The sequence below is a fragment of the Neomonachus schauinslandi genome, chromosome 15, assembly GCF_002201575.2.
Source record: "Neomonachus schauinslandi chromosome 15, ASM220157v2, whole genome shotgun sequence".
Taxonomy (NCBI): domain Eukaryota; kingdom Metazoa; phylum Chordata; class Mammalia; order Carnivora; family Phocidae; genus Neomonachus; species Neomonachus schauinslandi.
In genome coordinates, this window is record NC_058417.1 from 56,047,619 (window position 1) to 56,068,262 (window position 20,644).

The following is a 20,644-nucleotide window of genomic DNA, read 5'->3' on the forward strand; positions in this document are numbered from 1 at the left end:
TCAGGGGTGGAGAGGGGCTCCTGCAAAATGAGATGGAGAGGCCAGGGTTCCTCCCAGCCCCGGTCCAGGTTCCCTATTTAAGCAACATTTGTCTTGAAATAAAACATTGGCTTTCTAAAAAAATAATGCAGGGGAAAATGGATTTTTTAATTCATGTATGAATTTGTGGAGGGGAGCTCATGTAGCCAATTGGCAAACACTTGTAACTGGTAAGATAAGTGGTAGTATATAAATGTAGTGAATCACACAATTCAGGTTCCAGAAAAATGTCATTTTGTCTTGTGATTTTCTAGGCAAGATTTGCAAGTCTGCTGCGTAGCTCTAGCTCCAAACACTTGAGAGCTTTTTGTCTTTAAAAAAAAAAAAGGGGGAGTGCCTGGGTGGCTCAGTCAGTTAAGCGGCTGCCTTCGGCTCAGGTCATGATCCTGGGGTCCTGGGATCAAGCCCCACGTCTGGCTCCCTGCTCAGCGGAGAGCCTGCTTCTCCCTCTCCCTCTGCCTGCCACTCTGCCTACTTGTGCTCTCTCTCTCTCTCTGTCAAATAAATAAATAAAATCTTTAAAAAAAAAGAAAGAAAGAAAAAACACCTTTTTCATTGTGCTAAAGGCAGAACAATGTATTGTTTTAGTGACTGCTTTGTACATTTATAAACAGGCTTTGATTAATATGCAGTAGGGTAGTGTTTGCTTCTTAGATCTTTTTTAGATAGAGGCAGGAAAGTAATTAAGAAGTTGGACACTTGCCAGTTTACATATGGGGCTCGTTTAGAATATTATCGCCAGTGTTGGTATGCCAAATGTTTCAGGGTTGTTTAGGAAAAGCGAGAAGGAAGAAGGAACGCACAACAAAGGCGGTATGAAAGAGCAGCATTTATTTGCATGCAGCCAGTAGGCATTATGCCCTTATTCTTTTGGCTGACTTTCAGGACAGCAGAAGAGGGGCCCTGGCGCTCCCTGCAGCTGGTCCTGAAGTGCAAACGTTGGTGACAATCGAAAGAATTTAAAGAGGAAGGAAGATCGGTTTAGTGTCAGCTGCAATTAGATAATCAGAGCTTTCAGATCCCCTCCGTGGACGCCTCCCCCTCGCTGAAGGGGATGAATCGGATACCTCCCGGAGCGGAAAGGGCACGGCCGGCCCCTGCTCCGCGGGCGCCCGCAGGTTGCCGGGGCGCAGGCCGGCGCGGGAGTCTGCTGGCGGCGCCACAGCGGGAGGCTCCTGCGGCGCGCGGCCGACATGGTGGAGCTGCGCGCCCCGGCCGGCTCGCCAGGTGGCCGGCTCGCCAGGTAGCGTCTCCCGGGGCTGGGGCGGTCCCTGCCCGCAGGTACCCCACCCCCGGCGGCGCGGAGCAGGAGAGGGAGCGCGGCGGCGGGGGCGGCAGCTCTGCGCCCTGGGCCCTTGGCTGCGACTCCGACTGGATAAAATGGCGTCTTGGAAGGGAGCCGCCGGCCAGCGCGGTGCGGCACCTCCGCCGCCTGGGCGCCCACTACCCTGACCGCGACCGTGACCCCTGCTCTTCCCGCCGCTCTCCCCCGCTTCGCGAGCTCCCGGCGCGCCCTCCCCAAGCGCCAAGCAGCGCCTTCTGCCCCGCGTTTTGTCGCCGTGCTAATAGGTTCTTAACCTGGAGGAAGCAAGCTTGTCCCACTGCTGCTTCGCAGAAAACACAGGCCCGAAAGCGGAGTCTTGTGCACACTCAGAGTATTGTTCCCAGTAAATCTTTTACTCCGGTCTGCATTTCGTAATTCCTTGCATTTGTGGAAGTTGACAGATGAAATGTTTAGAGTCTGTCCAGCGATGGAATTCTGAATTCAAAGCGCTTTCTCCGTGAGATTCTCGCACACAGTAAATGCAGTGGATGGGGAGGCATCTTTGCCTCTCAAAAGCTGAAAACAGTTGTTAACATTTATCCTGCGTCTTGAAAGACAAGTGGCAGGGAACTTGTGCTACCAGTAAGCATTAGGAAACATTTTCCACTAGGGGAAAGCATTTGGAATTACTTCGTTTAATGTATGGTTTACTCTTTTGTCATTTTAGTTCCAGGGACTGTGGTCATGAAGCCTGAACTCTGTGCTCTTGTCGGTGTTAGTACTGATTAAGCATTATGCACACTTCTGAGTAAATCTTGTCCACACTTCCCTATCTGATGAATTTGATACCTCATTAAAATTTTGCTTACTCTAGCTCCTGGAAGCTCTTCGTTAAATACTTTTCCTTGAAAATTTTATCTTTATATGGTAACATTTTGGAGCTTAAAAAAAAAGTTTTTCTCTTTAAATCATGCTATTGTGTAATCCTTTTTAAATTAATCACTTAAGACAGTTATGTTACTTAGATTTTTATAGAGATATCTAGTTTTAGAATGTGTAGACCATTCAAACAGCAGAAGAAAAGAGAATTTAACATAATACACAAACTTCATTACTTTTTTCTTTTTAAGGCTTTTTTTAGGGGGGATTATTTTGATAGTAGAATGGTGGAGCGGAAGGAGCACTAGATGCAGCTTTCAGTTCCATCTTTACTGCTTATTAGTTATAACACCGTCTCCAAGTTTGACCTCTCTGAGCCTCTGTTTCCCCATCTGTCAAATGGACATAATTTGTTAAGGTTCAGTTAATTCAGTGTGGGTGGAGGTACTTCAGAATTTCAAAGTGTTATGTGATGGATATGACAACCCCTAGTTATAAACTCTCTCAGACTTGTTGTATATTACAGGTATGGATTTTAGCCTTTCAGAGCTCCTGGGCTATACAAGAGAGTCTAGAATACCTATAAGAGAATTCAGTCTTTTATTTCAGAGCTTTCATTCATTTCAAAATGCTTGCTCCTACAAGTCGGTCATTTCACAAAATTTCTTCCCCATAGTTCTCTCTTTTAGACTAGAACTAAAACAGATTTGTGAATTGATAACACAGTCAAGAGACTTTGGTTTATGCAAAGTGTGTTATTCAAATATTGTCGAAGCCATAAAGTTCTCTTAAGAATAATGGTGTGCCTTGAACATAAAGAGAATAATGAATGGTCTTTTAAATTGTCATTTTTGGAATAAATTCTCGTATCAGAATATGTTGTGATGATGGTAGGCGGTGGCAGCGGCAGTGGTGCTGGAGGTGACGGTGGTGCTGGTGATGAACGTGGTGGCAATGGTGGTGAGGAGGAGGAGGGGGAGAGACATTTAGGGATTCCCTGGAACAGAGTCGCTCAAACCGTGCTCCTCAGAGACCCGCAGAAGACTTGAAAGGAGTCTGAGTGGGGAGGAGACAGCGGGGAGTGGATGCAGCCTAATTTTCCAGGCTCTAGGGTTAACACCTCCGTGTGTTGGCAATATCAGCTCCACTGTTTGTGTTTTGTTGCTTGTGTTGTTTTTACCTGTGTGCTGAGAAGACTGTGGTGAGTGGTATTTTCAAATCCACTTGAGTCTATAGTCAAAAACCATAACCGTTGTGTTAAAATCATAACTTTTTGCTTTAGCATATGAGACCTTTCAAGCGTTTAAAAAGATTTTTATGTTTAAGCTATTATTTCTTTTTAAGATTTTATTTATTTCTTTGAGAGAGAGAGCACAAGCAGGGGGCGGAGCAGAGGAGGGGGAGAAGCAGGCTCCCCACTGAGCAGGGAGCCTGATGTGGGGCTCCATCCCAGGACCCTGGGATCACGACCCGAGCCGAAGGCAGACACTTAACCGACTGAGCCACCCAGGTGCCCCTCAAACTATTATTTTTTTAAATATTAGAATAATAGGACACAGTTGTTTGTCATTGTCAAACTTCTTGAGCAGGAAAAATAAATGACAAAACAAGATACAAGTGAAAGAAGGGGACTAAGGAAAAACTAAGGCACGGAGCGAAGCCTGTCATGCCTGTGTCGATCGTGGCCTGGGGTTCTCTTTGCAAAGAGCGTTCCTGAGGCACTGAGAATGTATCAGAACTGGGAACACCAAGGAGTAGGGCCAAAAATCAGAAGTATAGCACCACACAGTGTAGAAGTAGTTTTACTATTCATCCTTAGCTTTTTGGTTCCTATATATTTAAATAGTGCCCACAAAAGTACTTTTCTTAGGTAAATGCTTATATGATTTTGGATGTCTGAGAGTTTAATCACAATGAAAACCATCATAGTAATTGTCTCTTTCACATTTTTCCTTACCTACTGTTTTCGTTACAACTGAAAACATTTAAGTAGAAAACTAGTTTTAGTGACTTACATAGTAAGTAATAAACCATTGATAAATGAGTAGCAAATTACCTTGTTAGCCTCCTCTCAGCCCCTCCAAAGAGTTCCATGTATAAGGATCTCCAGTCTTTGCAGTCTTGAGGACAAAAGCCCTTGTTTCAGAGTGGATGCAGGCATTTCCGTGCAGCGGTGAGGACCGAGCCTCTTGGGACCCCCGTGGTAGCGGTGTCACCTCCCCTTTGTTGCCTCCGTGCCAGAGCACAGGGCCACGTGCCGTTCAGCAGAACACTCTTCCAAGTCGCTTTACTGAGACCTTTCTTCATCTGCTTTCATCTCTTCCGTCCTTTTGCTCTTCTCCCCTAGTCTTCTCACTCCTTTTTGCCCCTTCCCACCGTTCATCCCTAGTTTCAGAACGTTCAGCTCACCTCTGAATTCCAAGCACTTGTCTCCTGGTGCGATCCACTTGCAAACATGTTCTTGCTTTTGAGGAAGAGGGTACTGCTCAGTGACAGCACCTAGATTTCTCAGCTACAGCTGTTAGCTACAGCTCCCACTTGACCGGGCTGTTGAGGAGGGTGACAGGCCTGGAGAGGAGACAGGAGTGGCAGCGAGGGCCTTTTAAGGAGCTAGATAAAGCACCTGCAGTGTTGGGCTAGTCCCCATGGAGACTGGAGGGGACACGGGCACACCCTACGCTAATGAGCTGAAACACTCACATCTGAACTTCTGGCTTATTTCTCCCAGGACGTTGGGGCATATCTGCTTGGATGTCTTGCAACCACCCCAGACTCACCTGGCCAAGTGTGCACCCATCGCCTCCCTTCCCCAGCCTTCCCTTCCCAGAACTACTCTTATTCTAGTACTCCCAAGCTCAGTGGTTGGCAATATCATCCACTCAGGACCCAAACCCCACATCTGGACATCACTCTTGAATCCTCCTCTCCTGCTCCCCACATGTCCAGTCTTTCACCAGGTCCTGTGAATTCTGCCATCTTAAATATAACTCCATCTCTCCATCTCCCATAACAAGGCCTTCAGATTAGATTATTACCATCTTAGCCTCAACTACGGCCACCAAAGTGGGGAATAGAGAAAAATTAGCATTTGTTTTTATTTTTTAATATAAAAAGTAAGGAAGGAATTCTGATGTTCTAATTCTAATATTAGTTCTACAGCCTGATGCACGTATCTTGTCATCCAGTCCTGGGTCCCAGGTGTCATATATATGCACGGTGCAGTCTCCTGGGGTGGGGGTAGGAGTGTGGTCTCACGGCGGGAAGGACTGTCTCACGGCCAGAGTCATTCCTTCTTGCCCTCTGTGTTCTGTGCCAGGGGCAGCTCATGTGGGCTCTCAGTTATGTTTTCGTAGACCTGACTGCCCTAAACTTGGCAGTCTTAGCATTGCTGTCATCTGGGGAAATGGGGACTAAAGGCAAACATCTTTGGTACCATACAGATTTCTGGCTATCTCCTGGCAAATTAATTGGCATTCTGTCAAAGATAACTCAGTTATTGGGGCGCCTGGGTGGCTCAGATGGTTAAGCATCTGCCTTCGGCTCAGGTCATGATTCCAGGGTCCTGGGATCACGCCCCACATCGGGCTCCTGGCTCAGCAGGGAGCCTGCTTCTCCTTCCCTCTGCCTCTCTCCCTGCTCATGCTCTCTCTCTCTGTATCTCTGTGTCTTAAATGAATAAATTAAAAAAAAAAATCTTAAAAAAAAAAAGATAACTCAGTTATTGGGACGCCTGGGTGGCTCAGTCAGTGAAGCGTCTGCCTTCGGCTCAGGTTATGATCCCAAGGTCCTGGGATCGAGTCCCACATCGGGCTCCTTGCTCGTCGGGGAGCCTGCTTCTCCCTCTGCCTGCCGCTCCCCCTACTTGTGCGCTCACACACTCTCTCTCTCTCACAAATAAATAAATAAAATCTTAAAAAAAAAAAAAAAAGGTAACTCCGGTATCTTTGACAAGGGGCTACGTGTTCCAAACATAATAATGTGTAGAAAATGAAAACTTTTATTTTTAACATAAAAAATACAGGAAGGATGCTTTACTAATCTTTGCTGTATATAATCTGGGCTTTCTGTTGGTCATCCTGCGTGGGTCTCATCCCACACGTGTGCTCATTTGTTTGTTTTGTTGGAGCAGCATTTGAAAGTAAATTGCAGATATCATAACCCTTAAATATCCCCTATATACAAAGATGTATGGTTGTAGTATGGTTATATAAGAGAACAAATTTAGGAAATTTAACTTTGGTATAATCCTATTATCTAATATATCTAAATTTAATACATTTAAATTTCACCAGTTGTCCCAAATAATGCCATTGAAGCAGTTCAATTGTCTATATATATGTGTATAGAGAGAGAGAGAGAGAGAAAGAGATGTATCTATATATACTTTTTTAAGTTTTATTTTTTTAGTAATCTCTGCACCCAAGGTGAGGCTCAAAGTCACAACCCCAAGATAAGAGTCGAATGCTCTTCCAACTGAACCAGCCAGGCGCCGCTATGTTTGTTGATGCCCACCTCCACAAATAATGATAGGGTGCTCTACTTCGGAATTGTTTCTGACGATAAACTAATAGCTCAGTGTGATGTATAGTCCCTGGCTTTTTAATTTTTTTTTTCATTCATAATTTTCAGAGAAATACCTAGAACCTGCCCTTGGAAAAAGAGTTTTTATTTATTTATTTATTTTTAAAAATATTTTATTTATTTATTTGACAGAGAGACAGCGAGAGAGGGAACACAAGCAGGGGGAGTGGGAGAGGGAGAAGCAGACTCCCCCCTGAGCAGGGAGCCCAATGCGGGGCTCGATCCCAAGACCCTGGGATCATGACCTGAGCTGAAGGCAGATGCTTAACGACTGGGCCACCCAGGCGCCCAGAAAGAGAGCTTTTAAATGGTAGAATAAACACAAGAATACCCTCTGTTTACTTTTTATTTACTTTTTATGTACTTTCTGTTTCCATGTACTGCCCCTGAATTAATTTTTGGAGACCTAGTTTATTTTGATGTTGCTGAAGAACCAAAGAAGTAAGAAACAGAAGAACAGTTGAGATAGGGAAAGGAGGAGGAAGGCGTAGCGGTGTGCCCAGTAATGGCAGGACAGACATTAAATGTCAGCAGCAGGTGAAACCAGCGTGGGGACAGATGTGGCTGGCTGCGAGGTTGCCCGGGACCTGCAGCATCTTCAGGAACCTGGAAGAGATCGCGCAGGTGGAGCCGGTGAAGCACACGACTGCTCAGCAGTTTGCTTTGTTTTAAGTAAAATGTCTTGCTACAGACCGACTTCTCTGGTTCTGGAATTTATCTTTGAAGGAAACTGTGTTTCACTTGTAGATTTGTAGTGCCAGTTATAACTTTGACTGAATGTGAACTTTATCTAAACTTTTTCACTGACGATTGTGTGTCAGGTGCCCTGCTGAACGCTGGAGAAGAAAAATGGGCGGTCCTTGCCTCGTCAGAGTTTACAGCCTAGAGGGAGAGACAGACTGCCACATGGACGGATACTGCACACCAAGATGTGTGCTCTAGGAGGGAAGGAACTCGTCTGTCTTGTTCGGCACTGTGTCCCCAGCCCGCGCGTAGGAGGCACTCCATAATCGTTATCATCTAAATCAGGGCTTGGCAAGCCATGGCCCGCGAGCCAAATCTAGCCTGCCACCTGCTTTTGTGAATAAAGTTTTGTTGGGACACAGCCATATTCATTCATTTACGTATTCTCTATGGCGGCTTTTGCCCCACAGTGACAGGATTGAGTAGTTGTTTCAGAGACCATCTGGCCCACAGAGCCTAAAATATTTACTATCTGGCCCTTTACAGAAAATGTTTGCCAACCCCTGGTCTAAATGAATTAAAAGGAGAGGCAGACTGTTAGGATGAATGTGTCCAGGGGCACCAGAGGGGGGGGGGGGGGGGAGTTTCTCAGATGAAGTGTCCGCCAAGTTGAGATAAAAGAGCAGATGCTGAGTCCAGGTCAGGGACAGCTTCTTCTGAGGCCCTGTTGTTGGGGTTGTTGGGGTAGCAGAGTGCAGATAGCGCCTTGAGGAACTAGCTTGAGCACTGAGCAAGGGAAAGAATTGTGGGAAATGAGGTCCCAAGAGAGAATCAAGCCTAGTAGGCTGCTTAAAGACTTCGGGTCTTTATGTTAAGAAGCCTTTGAAGTGTTCAAGTAAGCATTGTGATCTGTTGGATGTCCTTTTGGAAAGAATGCTTGGTGTAGAGCACCCTGGAGAGGAGCAGGGGTGGGTATGGGGGAGGCTGCTGGAGAGCTGTTATAATATTCCAGTCAAGGAATGAGGGAGCTTGAATGGGGGCTATTCACGGGGAGGTTTTTGTTTCTCTCTTTAAGTTTTATTTATTCATTTAAGTAATCTCTACACCCAACATGGGGCTCAAACTCACAGCCCTGAGATCAAGAGTTGCGTACTCTTCAGACTGAGCCAGCCAGGTGCCCTTCTGTTTCTCATTTTTAAATGGAAGATTCTAGAGATATTCAATATGTAAACTGACAGGATGACTTGATCCTGCCCTTCTGTTGTTTCAGATATTGGGCATGTTTGTAGAAGTGACTTTTCTTCCTGCCCATACTGCCACATTGGTGTTGATCCTGCTCTGCTATTCTGGAGCTCTTTATCTCAAACCCCGGGAAGGAATGAACATCAGCGGGAGCTTTCTCATTGTGCTGATCATTTCTTGAGAGGATGGACATACTTGTTAGAAACAGTCCACGCTGTGCTGGCACCTCTGATGCCCTAGATACATCTTGGTGGTGTTACTGTTTTTTATCCTAATGATTGGCGTGTTTTTGAAATTTGATATTTTTAAATTTATGTAAATGAAAAAAATTATCTTTCTCACGTGATTATCTCCTTAATTCCAGTGTTAGCCTTTGACCCTTGGCCCTTTGCTGCTCTTTTAAAGATCTAAAGGGAGAGAACTACCTGTGAAAGTACAGAATTTAAGTACTTATCAGCATTAGCCTCTCACTACCCCAGAGAGGTTCATAAATTGCTTTTTCTTACAGAATATTATGTAGCTCCGAATGTAAAGATCTAGGTTTATTTATTTTTCTCATAAGCAACAGCATTGCCCTATATTTTATCATCTCATAGTGTCTAAAATTAAGTGTTTTGGGGGCACCTGAGTGGCTCCGTCTGTTAAGTGTCCGACTCTTGGTTTTGGCTCAGGTTATGATCTCGGGGTCCTGGGACTGAGCCCCATGCGTCAGGCTCTGCGCTCAATGGGGAGTCTGCTTGAGATTCTCTCTCTCTCTCCATCTGCCCCTCCCCCCAATCAATCAATAAATCTAAAAAAATAAATGTTTTGAAAATTAAATGTTTTGGCTTGTTTTTGTATTCATGTTTCTTACTTACAGTTTCAGATTTGGTTATAAATATTTATAGAAAATGCCAAAACATAATCATCTGAGTAGCAGGGTGGCATATGTTGGAATTGTCCTACAATATTTATTGAAAACTCATTGGGTTTTATGGTTTTTTATTTCCAGACAATGTAGTTCTTTGTCTTTTACTCTGTTCATTTCAAACAGAATAAATTAAACAGTTTGATTATTAAAATATCTTTGCTTTACATGTGAAAAGAAGCTCAACATTACTAATTATTAAGGAGATGCAAATCCAAATCCCAGTGAGATACCACTTGACAGCCATTAGGGTGGCTGCTATTCAAACAGAAGTTAACAGGTGTGGTCAAGGGTGTGGAGCAAACGGAGCCCTTGTGTCCTGCTGGTAGGAATGTTTACCGTGGTGCAGCCATTGTGGAAGACAGTATGGCAGTTCCTCAAAAAATTAAACTTAGGAGCGCCTGGGTGGCTCAGTCAGTTAAGCCGCTGCCTTCGGCTCAGGTCATGATCCCGGGGTCCTGGGATCGAGCCCCGCATCGGGCTCCCTGCTCAGCGGGAAGCCTGCTTCTCCCTCTCCCTCTGTCTGCCTCTCTGCCTACTTGTTCTCTCTCTCTCTCTGTCAAATAAATGAATAAAATCTTTAAAAAAAAAAACAAACCTAGATTGATGATCTGGCTGTATGATCCAGCTGTACCACCTCTGGGGACGCACCCAAAGAATTGAAAGCAGGGACTGGAACAGATACTTGTATACTCCTATTTATAGCAGCATTATTCACAACAGCCAAAAGGTGAAGCAGCGCACATTGTCCATGGATGGACGAGTGGGTAAACACAGTGTGGTGTATGCATACAGTGGAATATTATTCAGCCTTAAAAAGGAGGAAGGAGGTTCTGACACCTGCTACAATGTGGATGGACCTCGAGAACATGATGCTCAGAGAAATAAGCCAGACAGAAAAGGACAAATACCGTACGATTCTATTTATAGGAAGTACATGGAATAGTCAGGGTCACAGTGGTTACCAGAGCCTGGGGAGAGGGGCGAGAGGACTTCTTGTGTGATAGGTTACACTTTCAGGTTGGGATGGTGGATAGTGCTCATGCTTGTAGAGCATGAATGTACTTAAGCCACTGAATTGTGTACTCAAAAAGGGCTAAGATGGGAAATGTGTTATTTTACCACAATAAAAAGAAATCTTTGCTTTGATACTGGGGTTGAGACTGAACATGCGAGCTATGTGGCTCGGTACTTTCGTGTGTGATTCTCCTGTTACCGTGGAAAGTACGGCAGCTCTACAAATCATCCGGTTTTCGGCTGAGAACCTGAGGGATTATGTAGCCCGTCCTCGACTTTGTGGAGTGGAGAAGGGACGTGGCTTGCTCAGATGGTGAGCGCCTTTAGCTGGCACTCAGCTTGGGTTCTATACGTACATTCCTTGGTTGGTCCGGGAAACCTGTATGGTTGGTTATCATGAAGCAGGCGCGATGGCTGTAAAACTGTGCTCCAGGATTCACCTTCAGAATCAGACTTCATTCAGTGCCAGACTGGTGGGGTAATCACACCGAGTCTCTAGAAATCTTCACACAGATTTCTAACCCTGCAGGTTTGACCGCTTCTCTTCGTCACATCCCCGTGGCTAGTAGCACTGGCTGCTTAGCCTGGGTCCCTTTTGGATTTCCATTTATGTCACTTCGTTTGATACCACAATCAAGCGTTCAATTTTTTTTTCAATTTTTCTCATCTATTTTTAAAATAGAAGAAAGTATACAAAAAATAATATAACTGTATCCATAGTACAGATGTAACAATCTTTTGCTGTATTTGCTTCAGTTCTCTATTTTAGAAATGATACAGATGTTGCTCAATCGCATTTTCATCTCTCCCGAAAGGAATCACAGTCCTCTTGTTTCCGTGTGAAATGACATCTCTCGGTGTTCACGTGCGTTTCTTGATTACTGATGAGATCGGTTATTACTTCACGTGGTAGCGGCTGTCGAGGGCCTCCTCTTCTCTGGATTGCCTCTTCTGTCGTTTTCCCACCTTTGTTGGGTTGTTGGTCTTTTTCTTACTGAGTTTTAGGGATTCTTCATTCTTTATTCTGTTCTCTCTTCTTCCTGTCCGTGGCTTATTTTTTTAGCTTCCTTTACATGATATCTGCTGTCATACAGTTGTTTCTAATATTAAGAGTCAAAGTTATCAACTCGTTAGGAAGATGAGTGTCCCAGGTCATAGAGACGGCCTCCTGTATTTCCTTATTGAGCTTTAAAAAGTTTTGCTTTTTGTAACTAGGTCTTTAATCCATCTAGAGCTGATTTTTCTATATGATAGAAAAGCAGGGATCTTATTTTGTCCGTATGGCTAGCCACATGTCCCAACAGCATTTATTAGCTGGTGCTTCCTTTCTCCACTGGCTTATGATGCTATCCTTCTTATCCAAGGATGCAAACACATTTTTCAAATCTGATGTATAACTGAGTATGAGTCCAGCAGATTGGGGGCTGAGCAGTAGACAAAAGGCATTCCACACAAACCCTCTAGACCATTAAGAGAGAGCTGATTCTTTTGCATTGTGACCTATTATGGAATAGAAAAAAATAATATTATGTATTCAAAAGGTACTCCAGGTATCGGAAAGAGTGCATTGGTAAGCCAGGTTGGTGACCTCCTGCCGCCTGCTGGGTGTGGGTTGCAGTGAGTACTGTCCTGGTCCTGGTATATCCTGTCCCTGAGGGAAGCAAGACTGATGGGAGAGTGAACTGTGGGAGATTTGCTGATAATAAGCAGTAATCTCTGGTTTTTTTTTAACTTGGTCTTATTTTCTGCCTTAAATGATGATTGGCTCATTTATCTCTTTAAATTAGTTATTACGAAAGCCAGTTTTTGTAGCACATGCGATACCAGTGGGGGAAATTGCCATAAACCAAGGTTGCAGAGTCAGCCCCTAGTATTTGGCAATAAAAAATTTATTTTCATAGTAATTTAGGTCCTAAAGTTTTCTGTTGCCTAGCATTGTTTTTCCTTTGTAGTTTCACCTGGAATTACCTACTTCAGATTCACCTAGGGCATAATTAATGTGTTTTAATGCTGTACTTTTCATCCCTGTGACTTATTTTCATTTGGACCTCTTATTCCCCTTCCCCGATTTCATCCATCTCCCAGTCCCCCTCCCCTCTGGCAACCACCAGTTTATTCTCTGTATTTATGAGTCTGTTACTGTCTTTGTTTATTTGTTCATTTGCATTTTAGGTTCCATATGTAAGTGGATTCATATGTTAACTGTCTTTGAAATCTGTCTCTGATTCATTTAGCTGACTTAGTTCATTTAGTGTAAGACCCTCTAGGTCCATCCATGTTTCTAGGAATGGCAAGATCCCATCCTTTCTTTCTTTTTTTTTCGTTTTTAAGATTTTATTTATTTATTTGAGAGAGGGAGAGAGAGATCATGAGTAGGGGGAGGGGCAGAGGGAGAAGCAGACTCCCTGCTAAGCAGGGATCCCAATGTGGGACTCGATCCCAGCATCCTGGGATCATGACCTGAGCCGAAGGCAGATGCTTAACCGACTGAGCCACACAGGTGCCCCAAGATCTCAATCCTTTCTTACGGCTGAGTAATATTCCATTATGTGTGTATGTGTGTGTATATATACCACATCTTTATCCATTCATCTATTGATGGACACTTGGATTGCTTATATATTTTAGCTATCATGAATAATGCTGTAGTAAACTAAGGGGTTCATCTGCCTTTGAATTAGTGTTTTTGTTTTCTTAGGGTAAATACCCAGAAGTAGAATTATTGGATTCTGTGGTACTTCTATTTTTAGTTTTTTGGGGAGCCTCCGTACTGTTTTCTGGAGTGGCTGCACCAGTTTGCATTCTGACCCAACAGTGTATGTGGATTCCCTTTTCTCCACATCCTCATCAACATTTGTTGCTTCTTGTCTTTTTGATTGGTATAAGGTGATGTCGCATTGTGGTTTTGACTTGCGTTTCCCTGATGATAAGCGATGTTGAGTATCTTCCCATGTATCTGTTGGCCACCTGTGTGTCTTCTTTGGAAAAATGTCTGTTCAGGTCCTCTGCCCGTGTTTTTTTCCAAAGGTTTTACTTAACTATTTTATTTGAGAGAGAGAGCATGGGGGGGGAGGGGCAGAGGGAGAGGAAGAGCGAGAATCTCAAGCATACTCCACGCTGAGCACAAGCCTGACGCAGGGCTTGATCTCACAGCCCTGAGATCATGACCTGAGCTGAAACCAAGAGTCGATGCTTAATTGACTGAGCCACCCAGGCACCCCTCTTCTGCACATTTTTAATCAGATTATTTGGATTTCTTGGTGTTGAGTTGTACTAGTTCTACATATATTTTAAATATTAATCCCTTGTCATATACGTCATTTGCAAATATTTTCTCTCATTCTGTAGCTTGCCTTTTCGTCTTATTGGTGGTTTCCTTTGCTGAGCACCAAGAGCAAAATTCTGAATTCATTACATCTCTTTTAAATCAGACAACGAAACCTTTTTTTTTTTTTAATAGGTTGAAGTTGTCTCTAGGATGTTCTTTGTAGCGATAGTGATCATTCTTTACACACTTCCCCTGTTTTTCTTTTAGCTCCATTAAACTTTAAAAGAGGTTTTCTGTGGGAAACCCAGTTTTACTTCCCAGGAGTAAAATTTTTCTTGTTAAAATTTTGAAGAAAACATAATGAAGAAAAAGTTCTAAAAGAGAAGAAATATTTTATTGCAGTTATCTGTACATCATACTGTTTGAAGAAACCGTCAAGGATCTCTAAGTTGTGTGAGTTTGTTGTATGCATAGGTTAAATAAATTTTTTTATATTACTTTTATTTAATTTTAAATGACCCATACTTCAGATAGAGTCTGCTGGAAAAATTCATTGGAGCATAAGTTGGATTGCAATGTTAGAAATAGTCAAATAACTAGAAATCCTAGGAAATAAAATGCCGATGGCAAATACTGGATTCTTTAAAAGGATCTAAGGGTGAAACGAGATGAATGCTAGAATGGAAGATAGCGCATCACGTTATCCTGGGGTCTCCAGTGCAAAGACTGTGATTCAAGGAGATGGAGGGCAAGGGGAGAAAGTCCTCAGAGAGTTCTTATTTGTGTTTAATAATGGCAAACCGTAATTGCTGGTGATAACAGATAAGTAATATAAATGTAATGAACTGTTTCTAACCCTCCATACCCCCGATAACATAAGATAGCATTTTCTAACGCCTCTTCTCTCTCTCCCTCTGTCCCTCACCCCCAAAATATCGGTTCTGTTTCATGGTTCTGCACTGTATTTACAGTTGTTTTCTACTGAGTGAGCCGTGTAGCCTCTGTATCGTACCATAGCTCCAGTTGGAGGTCTTGAAGAGAACTGCGGACTGTATTCAAGAACCCATGTGAACGTGTTGTCACCACAGTCCGAGTGTGTTCAGGTGTGGCGTGGTCGCATCCGTGTCCCACCTGCCACATTCCTCTCCTGGTTACTGTCAGAGACGCTCATGTGCTCATGTGCACTGTGAGTCCCCTCAAGAGAGAGAATGGTGTCGGGTAGTGGTGAGGATTAATATCATTTTAGAAACATTGGCTCATTTTAGAAACATGGAACTTACTATGAAGACAGGTAGCTTTTTTCTAAAGTCATTTTTTAGCACTTGTCTTTCAACGTTGAAACTGGAAATAAGGAGCTTCCCCCAAAGACTAGTTCACAGTGGATTCATTGACGGATGAGAGGAAGCTCTAATTCTGAATGTATTTCTTGTTTTTCAGATCTCAGTCACGGTGGATTGGCAGATCACTATGAAAGTTCCCACTGGGGACAGCAGCCCACGTACAGAGGTGAAGCCAGCAGCAGCTGGGATAAAGTGATAATAGACAGGACTGACAAGGAGGCGTGGCCTTCCATCACAGGAGCAGAGACTGAATCTGCCTCAGAATGTACCACAGACACTGACTCTGCCTCCAACTGTGGCTCAGAGAACAGTAGCATGGCTACGGGGAGTGCCCAGGGCACCTTCACTGGACATACCAAGAAGACTAATGGCAATAATGGCACCAACGGTGCGCTCGTCCAAAGCCCTTCTAATCAGAGTGCCCTTGGAGCAGGGGGCGCCAGCGGTAATGGAAATGGAGCCAGAGTGTGGGCCGTAGCCACAGGCTCCAGCTCCGGCCCAGCTCACTGCTCTCTCAGCGGTGGGGATGGAAAAATGGACAACATGATCGGAGATGGGAGAAGTCAGAATTGCTGGGGGGCTTCCAACTCCAACGCTGGCATTAATCTTAACCTTAATCCTAATGCCAACCCAGCTGCCTGGCCTGTACTTGGACATGAAGGAACTGTGGCGACAGGCAACCCTTCCAGTATTTGCAGTCCGGTCAGTGCCATAGGTCAAAATACGGGCAACCAGAACGGGAACCCAACAGGCACTTTAGGTGCTTGGGGAAACTTGCTGCCGCAAGAGAGCACAGAACCACAAACGTCCACTTCTCAGAATGTGTCTTTCAGCGTACAACCTCAGAACCTTAACACTGATGGACCAAATAACACTAACCCCATGAACTCTTCACCAAACCCTGTCAATGCAATGCAGACAAACGGACTGCCAAACTGGGGCATGGCTGTCGGTATGGGGGCCATCATCCCGCCCCACCTGCAGGGCCTTCCTGGTGCTAACGGATCATCAGTTTCTCAAGTCAGTGGGAGCGGTGGTGAAGGAATCAGCAGTTCTGTGTGGGGACTGTCCCCAGGTAACCCTGCCACAGGAAGTAGCAATTCTGGGTTCAGTCAGGGGAATGGAGACACTGTGAACTCAGCGTTGAGTGCTAAGCAGAATGGATCCAGCAATGCTGTGCAGAAGGAAGGAAGTGGAGGAAGCGCCTGGGACTCCGGCCCCCCTGCTGGTCCTGGACTCCTCGCCTGGGGACGGGGCAGTGGCAACAGCAGCAGCGTCAGTCATATCCATTCGGGAGCTTGGGGCCACCCCAGCAGGAGCACCTCTAACGGTGTGAATGGGGAATGGGGCAAGCCCCCAAACCAGCATTCCAACAGTGACATCAATGGGAAAGGATCAACAGGGTGGGACAGTCCGAGTGTTAGCAGCCAGAATCCTGCCATGCAGCCTGGCAGTGAACACATGAACTCTTGGGCCAAAGCTGCGTCTTCTGGAACGACAGCAAGTGAAGGAAGTAGCGACGGTTCTGGCAGTCACAATGAAGGAAGCTCCGGGAGGGAAGGAGCAGAATGCCGAAGGCGAGATAAAGGGGTGATAGACCAAGGGCACATCCAATTGCCAAGGAACGATCTTGACCCAAGAGTTCTGTCTAATACTGGCTGGGGACAGACTCCAGTAAAGCAAAACACTGCCTGGGAATTTGAAGAGTCCCCTAGGTCTGAGAGAAAAAATGACAATGGGACAGAGGCCTGGGGCTGTGCCGCTACTCAGCCTTCAAACTCAGGGGGGAAGAGTGATGGGTCCATCGTGAACAGTACAAATACCTCTTCAGTGTCCGGGTGGGCCAGTGCACCGCCGGCTGCTGGGCCAGCAAACACAGGCTGGGGAGACAGCAGCAACAAAGCGCCAAATGGCCCAGGGGTTTGGGGGGACTCGATAAGCTCTACTGCTGTTAATAATGCTGCTGCTGCCGCCAAGAGTGGCCATGCTTGGAGTGGGACCGTAAATCAGGAGGACAAGTCGCCCACCTGGGGGGAGCCTCAGAAACCCAAATCTCAAAACTGGGGAGACGGACAAAAATCTAATCCAGCCTGGAATGCAGGAGGGGGAGATTGGGCAGATTCGTCTTCTGTCCTCGGACACTTGGGGGATGGGAAAAAAAATGCCTCTGGATGGGATGCTGACAGTAATCGGTCAGGGTCTGGTTGGAATGATCCTACCAGGTCTGGGACCAGTGGCTGGGGTAATGGCACAAATTCAAAGGTGAATCCAGGGACAAACTGGGGAGAGTCTTTAAAACCCGGCCCCCAACAGAACTGGGCGGGCAAACCCCAAGACAGCAATGTGAGTAACTGGGGAGGAGCCGCTTCCGTTAAACAGACAGGAACTGGGTGGATCGGGGGGCCAGTCCCTGTCAAACAAAAGGACAGCAGTGAGGCCACGGGCTGGGAGGAACCTTCTCCACCATCCATTCGACGCAAAATGGAAATTGATGATGGTACCTCAGCTTGGGGTGACCCGAGCAACTACAACAATAAAACTGTAAACATGTGGGATAGAAACAACCCGGGCATGCAGAGCAGTACCACGGCCGCCGCCGCCGCCACCCCCACCACCACGAGCAGCAGCTCGGACGTGGTCGAGACGCCACCGCCGCACCAGGCCGGCGCCCCGCTGAGTCGGTCGCCGCTGCTCGGTCCAGGTATGGAGGGCACTGAGGTCACTTTAGAAGTTAAAAAAGTCATTCATTCTCGTTACCTATGTGTACACACTCTGATGGTGTTTTCACATAGCAAAGGACACTGATTTAAGTGTCTTTCACCGTGTAGCGTTGTACTTAAATACTGTCCCCAGAGAATAAAGAAAGTAGGATTCTCTGATAGCTTTCTACCCAGGAAGCAAAGATTTTTGACACTTTCAGTTTAGGGAGAGTAGAGAAGAAATAGATCCTCCTCAGGAAAGATGGGGGACCATTGTGTTAGCTGGTGTTTCCTTAGAAAAGTTTCCATTTCCTTATGGGATGAGCCAGTGGTCCTCAAGCCCAGCCTCGGTTAGAAGTGCTTGGGAGCTTGGGGGCTGGGGGACCAATCGCCAAGATCTCTGGTGTCACCGGCCTGTGGGGCAGTCCGTGCACGGGGGGCTTCCGAGCTCCACAGCATTCCTGACGTGTGGTTGGCACCGAAACGGAATCGTCCGTGTAGTGGCATTCTACAATACGAGTCGTGTTGTGATTCCAGCTGGAAGAAAAATTGTAAAATTAGACTAAAACTTGGGTTTTGAGTTCCTGCTTTGTGCAAGGCACTCTGCTGGACACTGTGGCGGCAAAGAGTCTTGCCGGACCGGACCAGAATCTTCCCACAGGGGTCATGAATTGTGACGAAATACACACGCGGCGCGCCCCAGCTGGCCTGTGTAGTGGGAGCTGACAGTGGCCCCACTTTCTTACTAGGGTTTCGGCTCTTGGCGCACGGTCTCGCTGTGCTCCAGGCGCGGAGTCGGCCTGAGCGGTGAGAACTGGGCTCCCCAAATCGCAGAGCCCCTGGGTGCAGAGGGACCAGAAGGAGAATCCAGTCCAAGTCAGGGCATCACACTTAGGGCCTTCCTCCCCCTTCTGCATTGTCCCCACGCAGCTAGAGGCCTCTGCAGCAAGTGCCAGGGAGGCCACCTCCCACCCAGTGCCCTTCCAGTCTGGCTGTCCTGTCTTTTTAGACTGAGCCTCTGTCAGCCTCTCTCCAGTTTCTGTAGTTGCTCGTGTACCATTGTCCTCTGGGACTCTACAAAGCAAGGCTGAGCTTCTTGTCCCATCTACCCATTCTCCAGGAAATACTCCTGGGTCCTTACCACTGTTCCTCATAGTCCTGGTTTTAAATCCTTTCTGTTGTCGTCTAGAAAAGCTGTAGCTTGTTGAGAGTCTTTGTGCCCAGAACTAAATGTCACTGGTTTACAAGTATGGTTTTAACAAGTGCAGAATTTGTTGAGACTGTAAGTTCCCGCACTCCTAAAAATCCTACTTCTGGTGATGAAGTCTAAGTTTCATTTAGCCCTTTTGAGCCACGTCACACTATTTGTCCTAAATTCAGTTTAGAATCTGAAGTTTTTCTTTTATAGTTAAGAAAACTATAAAGCCCTTCCTCACTCAGGATTATTTGTGTGCATTTGGTCGCTTCGTCCCAAATGTAGAACTTGGGCCCTGGTAAAGCTTTGGATTCCAGTCCCCCAGCCTGTTGAGATCTTTCTGTACCCTGATTCTGTAATCAGCATATTAGTTATTCCTTCCAGTTTTCTACCATCCCTAAATTTTCATAAACATGCCCTAAAGACAAGACTAAGGATAGAGTTCTTTCTCCATGGTCACTCAATCACCTTACATATGGAACCAAATTTGAATCCCAAATCCGACCTACAAGGGAGTCTGGTGAGTGATGTGTTTTAGCTGTGGGCGTCTAATACGGGAAGGCTCATAGAAGGCAGTAGAATGAATGCTGAGTGCTTGTTGCCTCTGTCATGCACTGAGATATGGGTTAAAAAAAGATCGTTTCTCACCATCAAACATCATTCAAACAGGCATGAATAAAGAACCATTGGTGCACCCCCACTGCCCGGTTCCAGAGCTCTGTCGGAAACCCAGTTGAGGCTGGTTACTTCCATTCCCCTGGCTCCTACCTCCCAACCTCCTCAATCCAAGAATTCTGACCACCCAGCAGAGCCCCATAGTTAGTAAGGTTTAGTAAGTAACTACAGGGCTCTTGTACCCATCTACGTTAATGCTTCTGGAACTGGTACCTTCATCCTTTTATTTGGTATACACTCGTTCAAAATAAATCATTGAACACTATTATGTGCCAGGCATAGCACACAGAGGCTCAGGATATAATAGCGTGGAGGACAGGAGCTCTGCCCTCTTTAAACCTCCATGTGGACAGAAGACAAGTACCTGGACAAAAAGTTCAGAGGAGGATCAGTGGTTGGGATAAGTGTTAGGGTGATAGGAAGGCCTTGCGAAGAGAAGCTAGAGATCGGGAAAGGCCTTTAAAAGAGCTGGATTATATCCAGAGGACTGAGAGGCTGGTGAGAAGGTTTTGTGGTTTTGGTTTTTTGTTTTTTAGATTGATTTATTTGAGAGAGAAAGCGTGTGCGCGAGCAGTGGGGAGAGAGGCAGGGGGAAAGGGAAAGAGAGTCTCAAACATACTCTGCACAGAGCCTGACACAGAGCTCGATCTTTTTTTTTTTTTTTAAGAGAGATTTTATTTATTTATTTATGAGACACAGAGAGACAGAGAAAGAGAGGCAGGCTTCCCACAGAACAGGGAGCCCGATGCGGGACTCAGTCCCGCATCCTGACTCAGTCCCAGGACCCCAGGATCATGACCCGAGCCGAAGGCAGACGCTTAACCGACCGAGCCACCCAGGTGCCCCACAGAGCT

At 45.7% G+C, this 20,644-nt stretch overlaps 1 protein-coding gene across 1 annotated transcript in view; it reads left to right on the forward strand.

Moving 5' to 3' along the window:
• TNRC6C (trinucleotide repeat containing adaptor 6C) overlaps nucleotides 1-20,644 on the forward strand; it is a 95,938-nt gene that overhangs the window by 27,355 nt on the left and 47,939 nt on the right. The window contains exon 4 of the mRNA XM_044921402.1: nucleotides 15,319-17,922. Within this exon, the coding sequence (XP_044777337.1) occupies nucleotides 15,537-17,922 (2,386 nt within the window). The 5' untranslated portion in view covers nucleotides 15,319-15,536. The remainder of the gene's footprint in view (nucleotides 1-15,318; nucleotides 17,923-20,644) is intronic.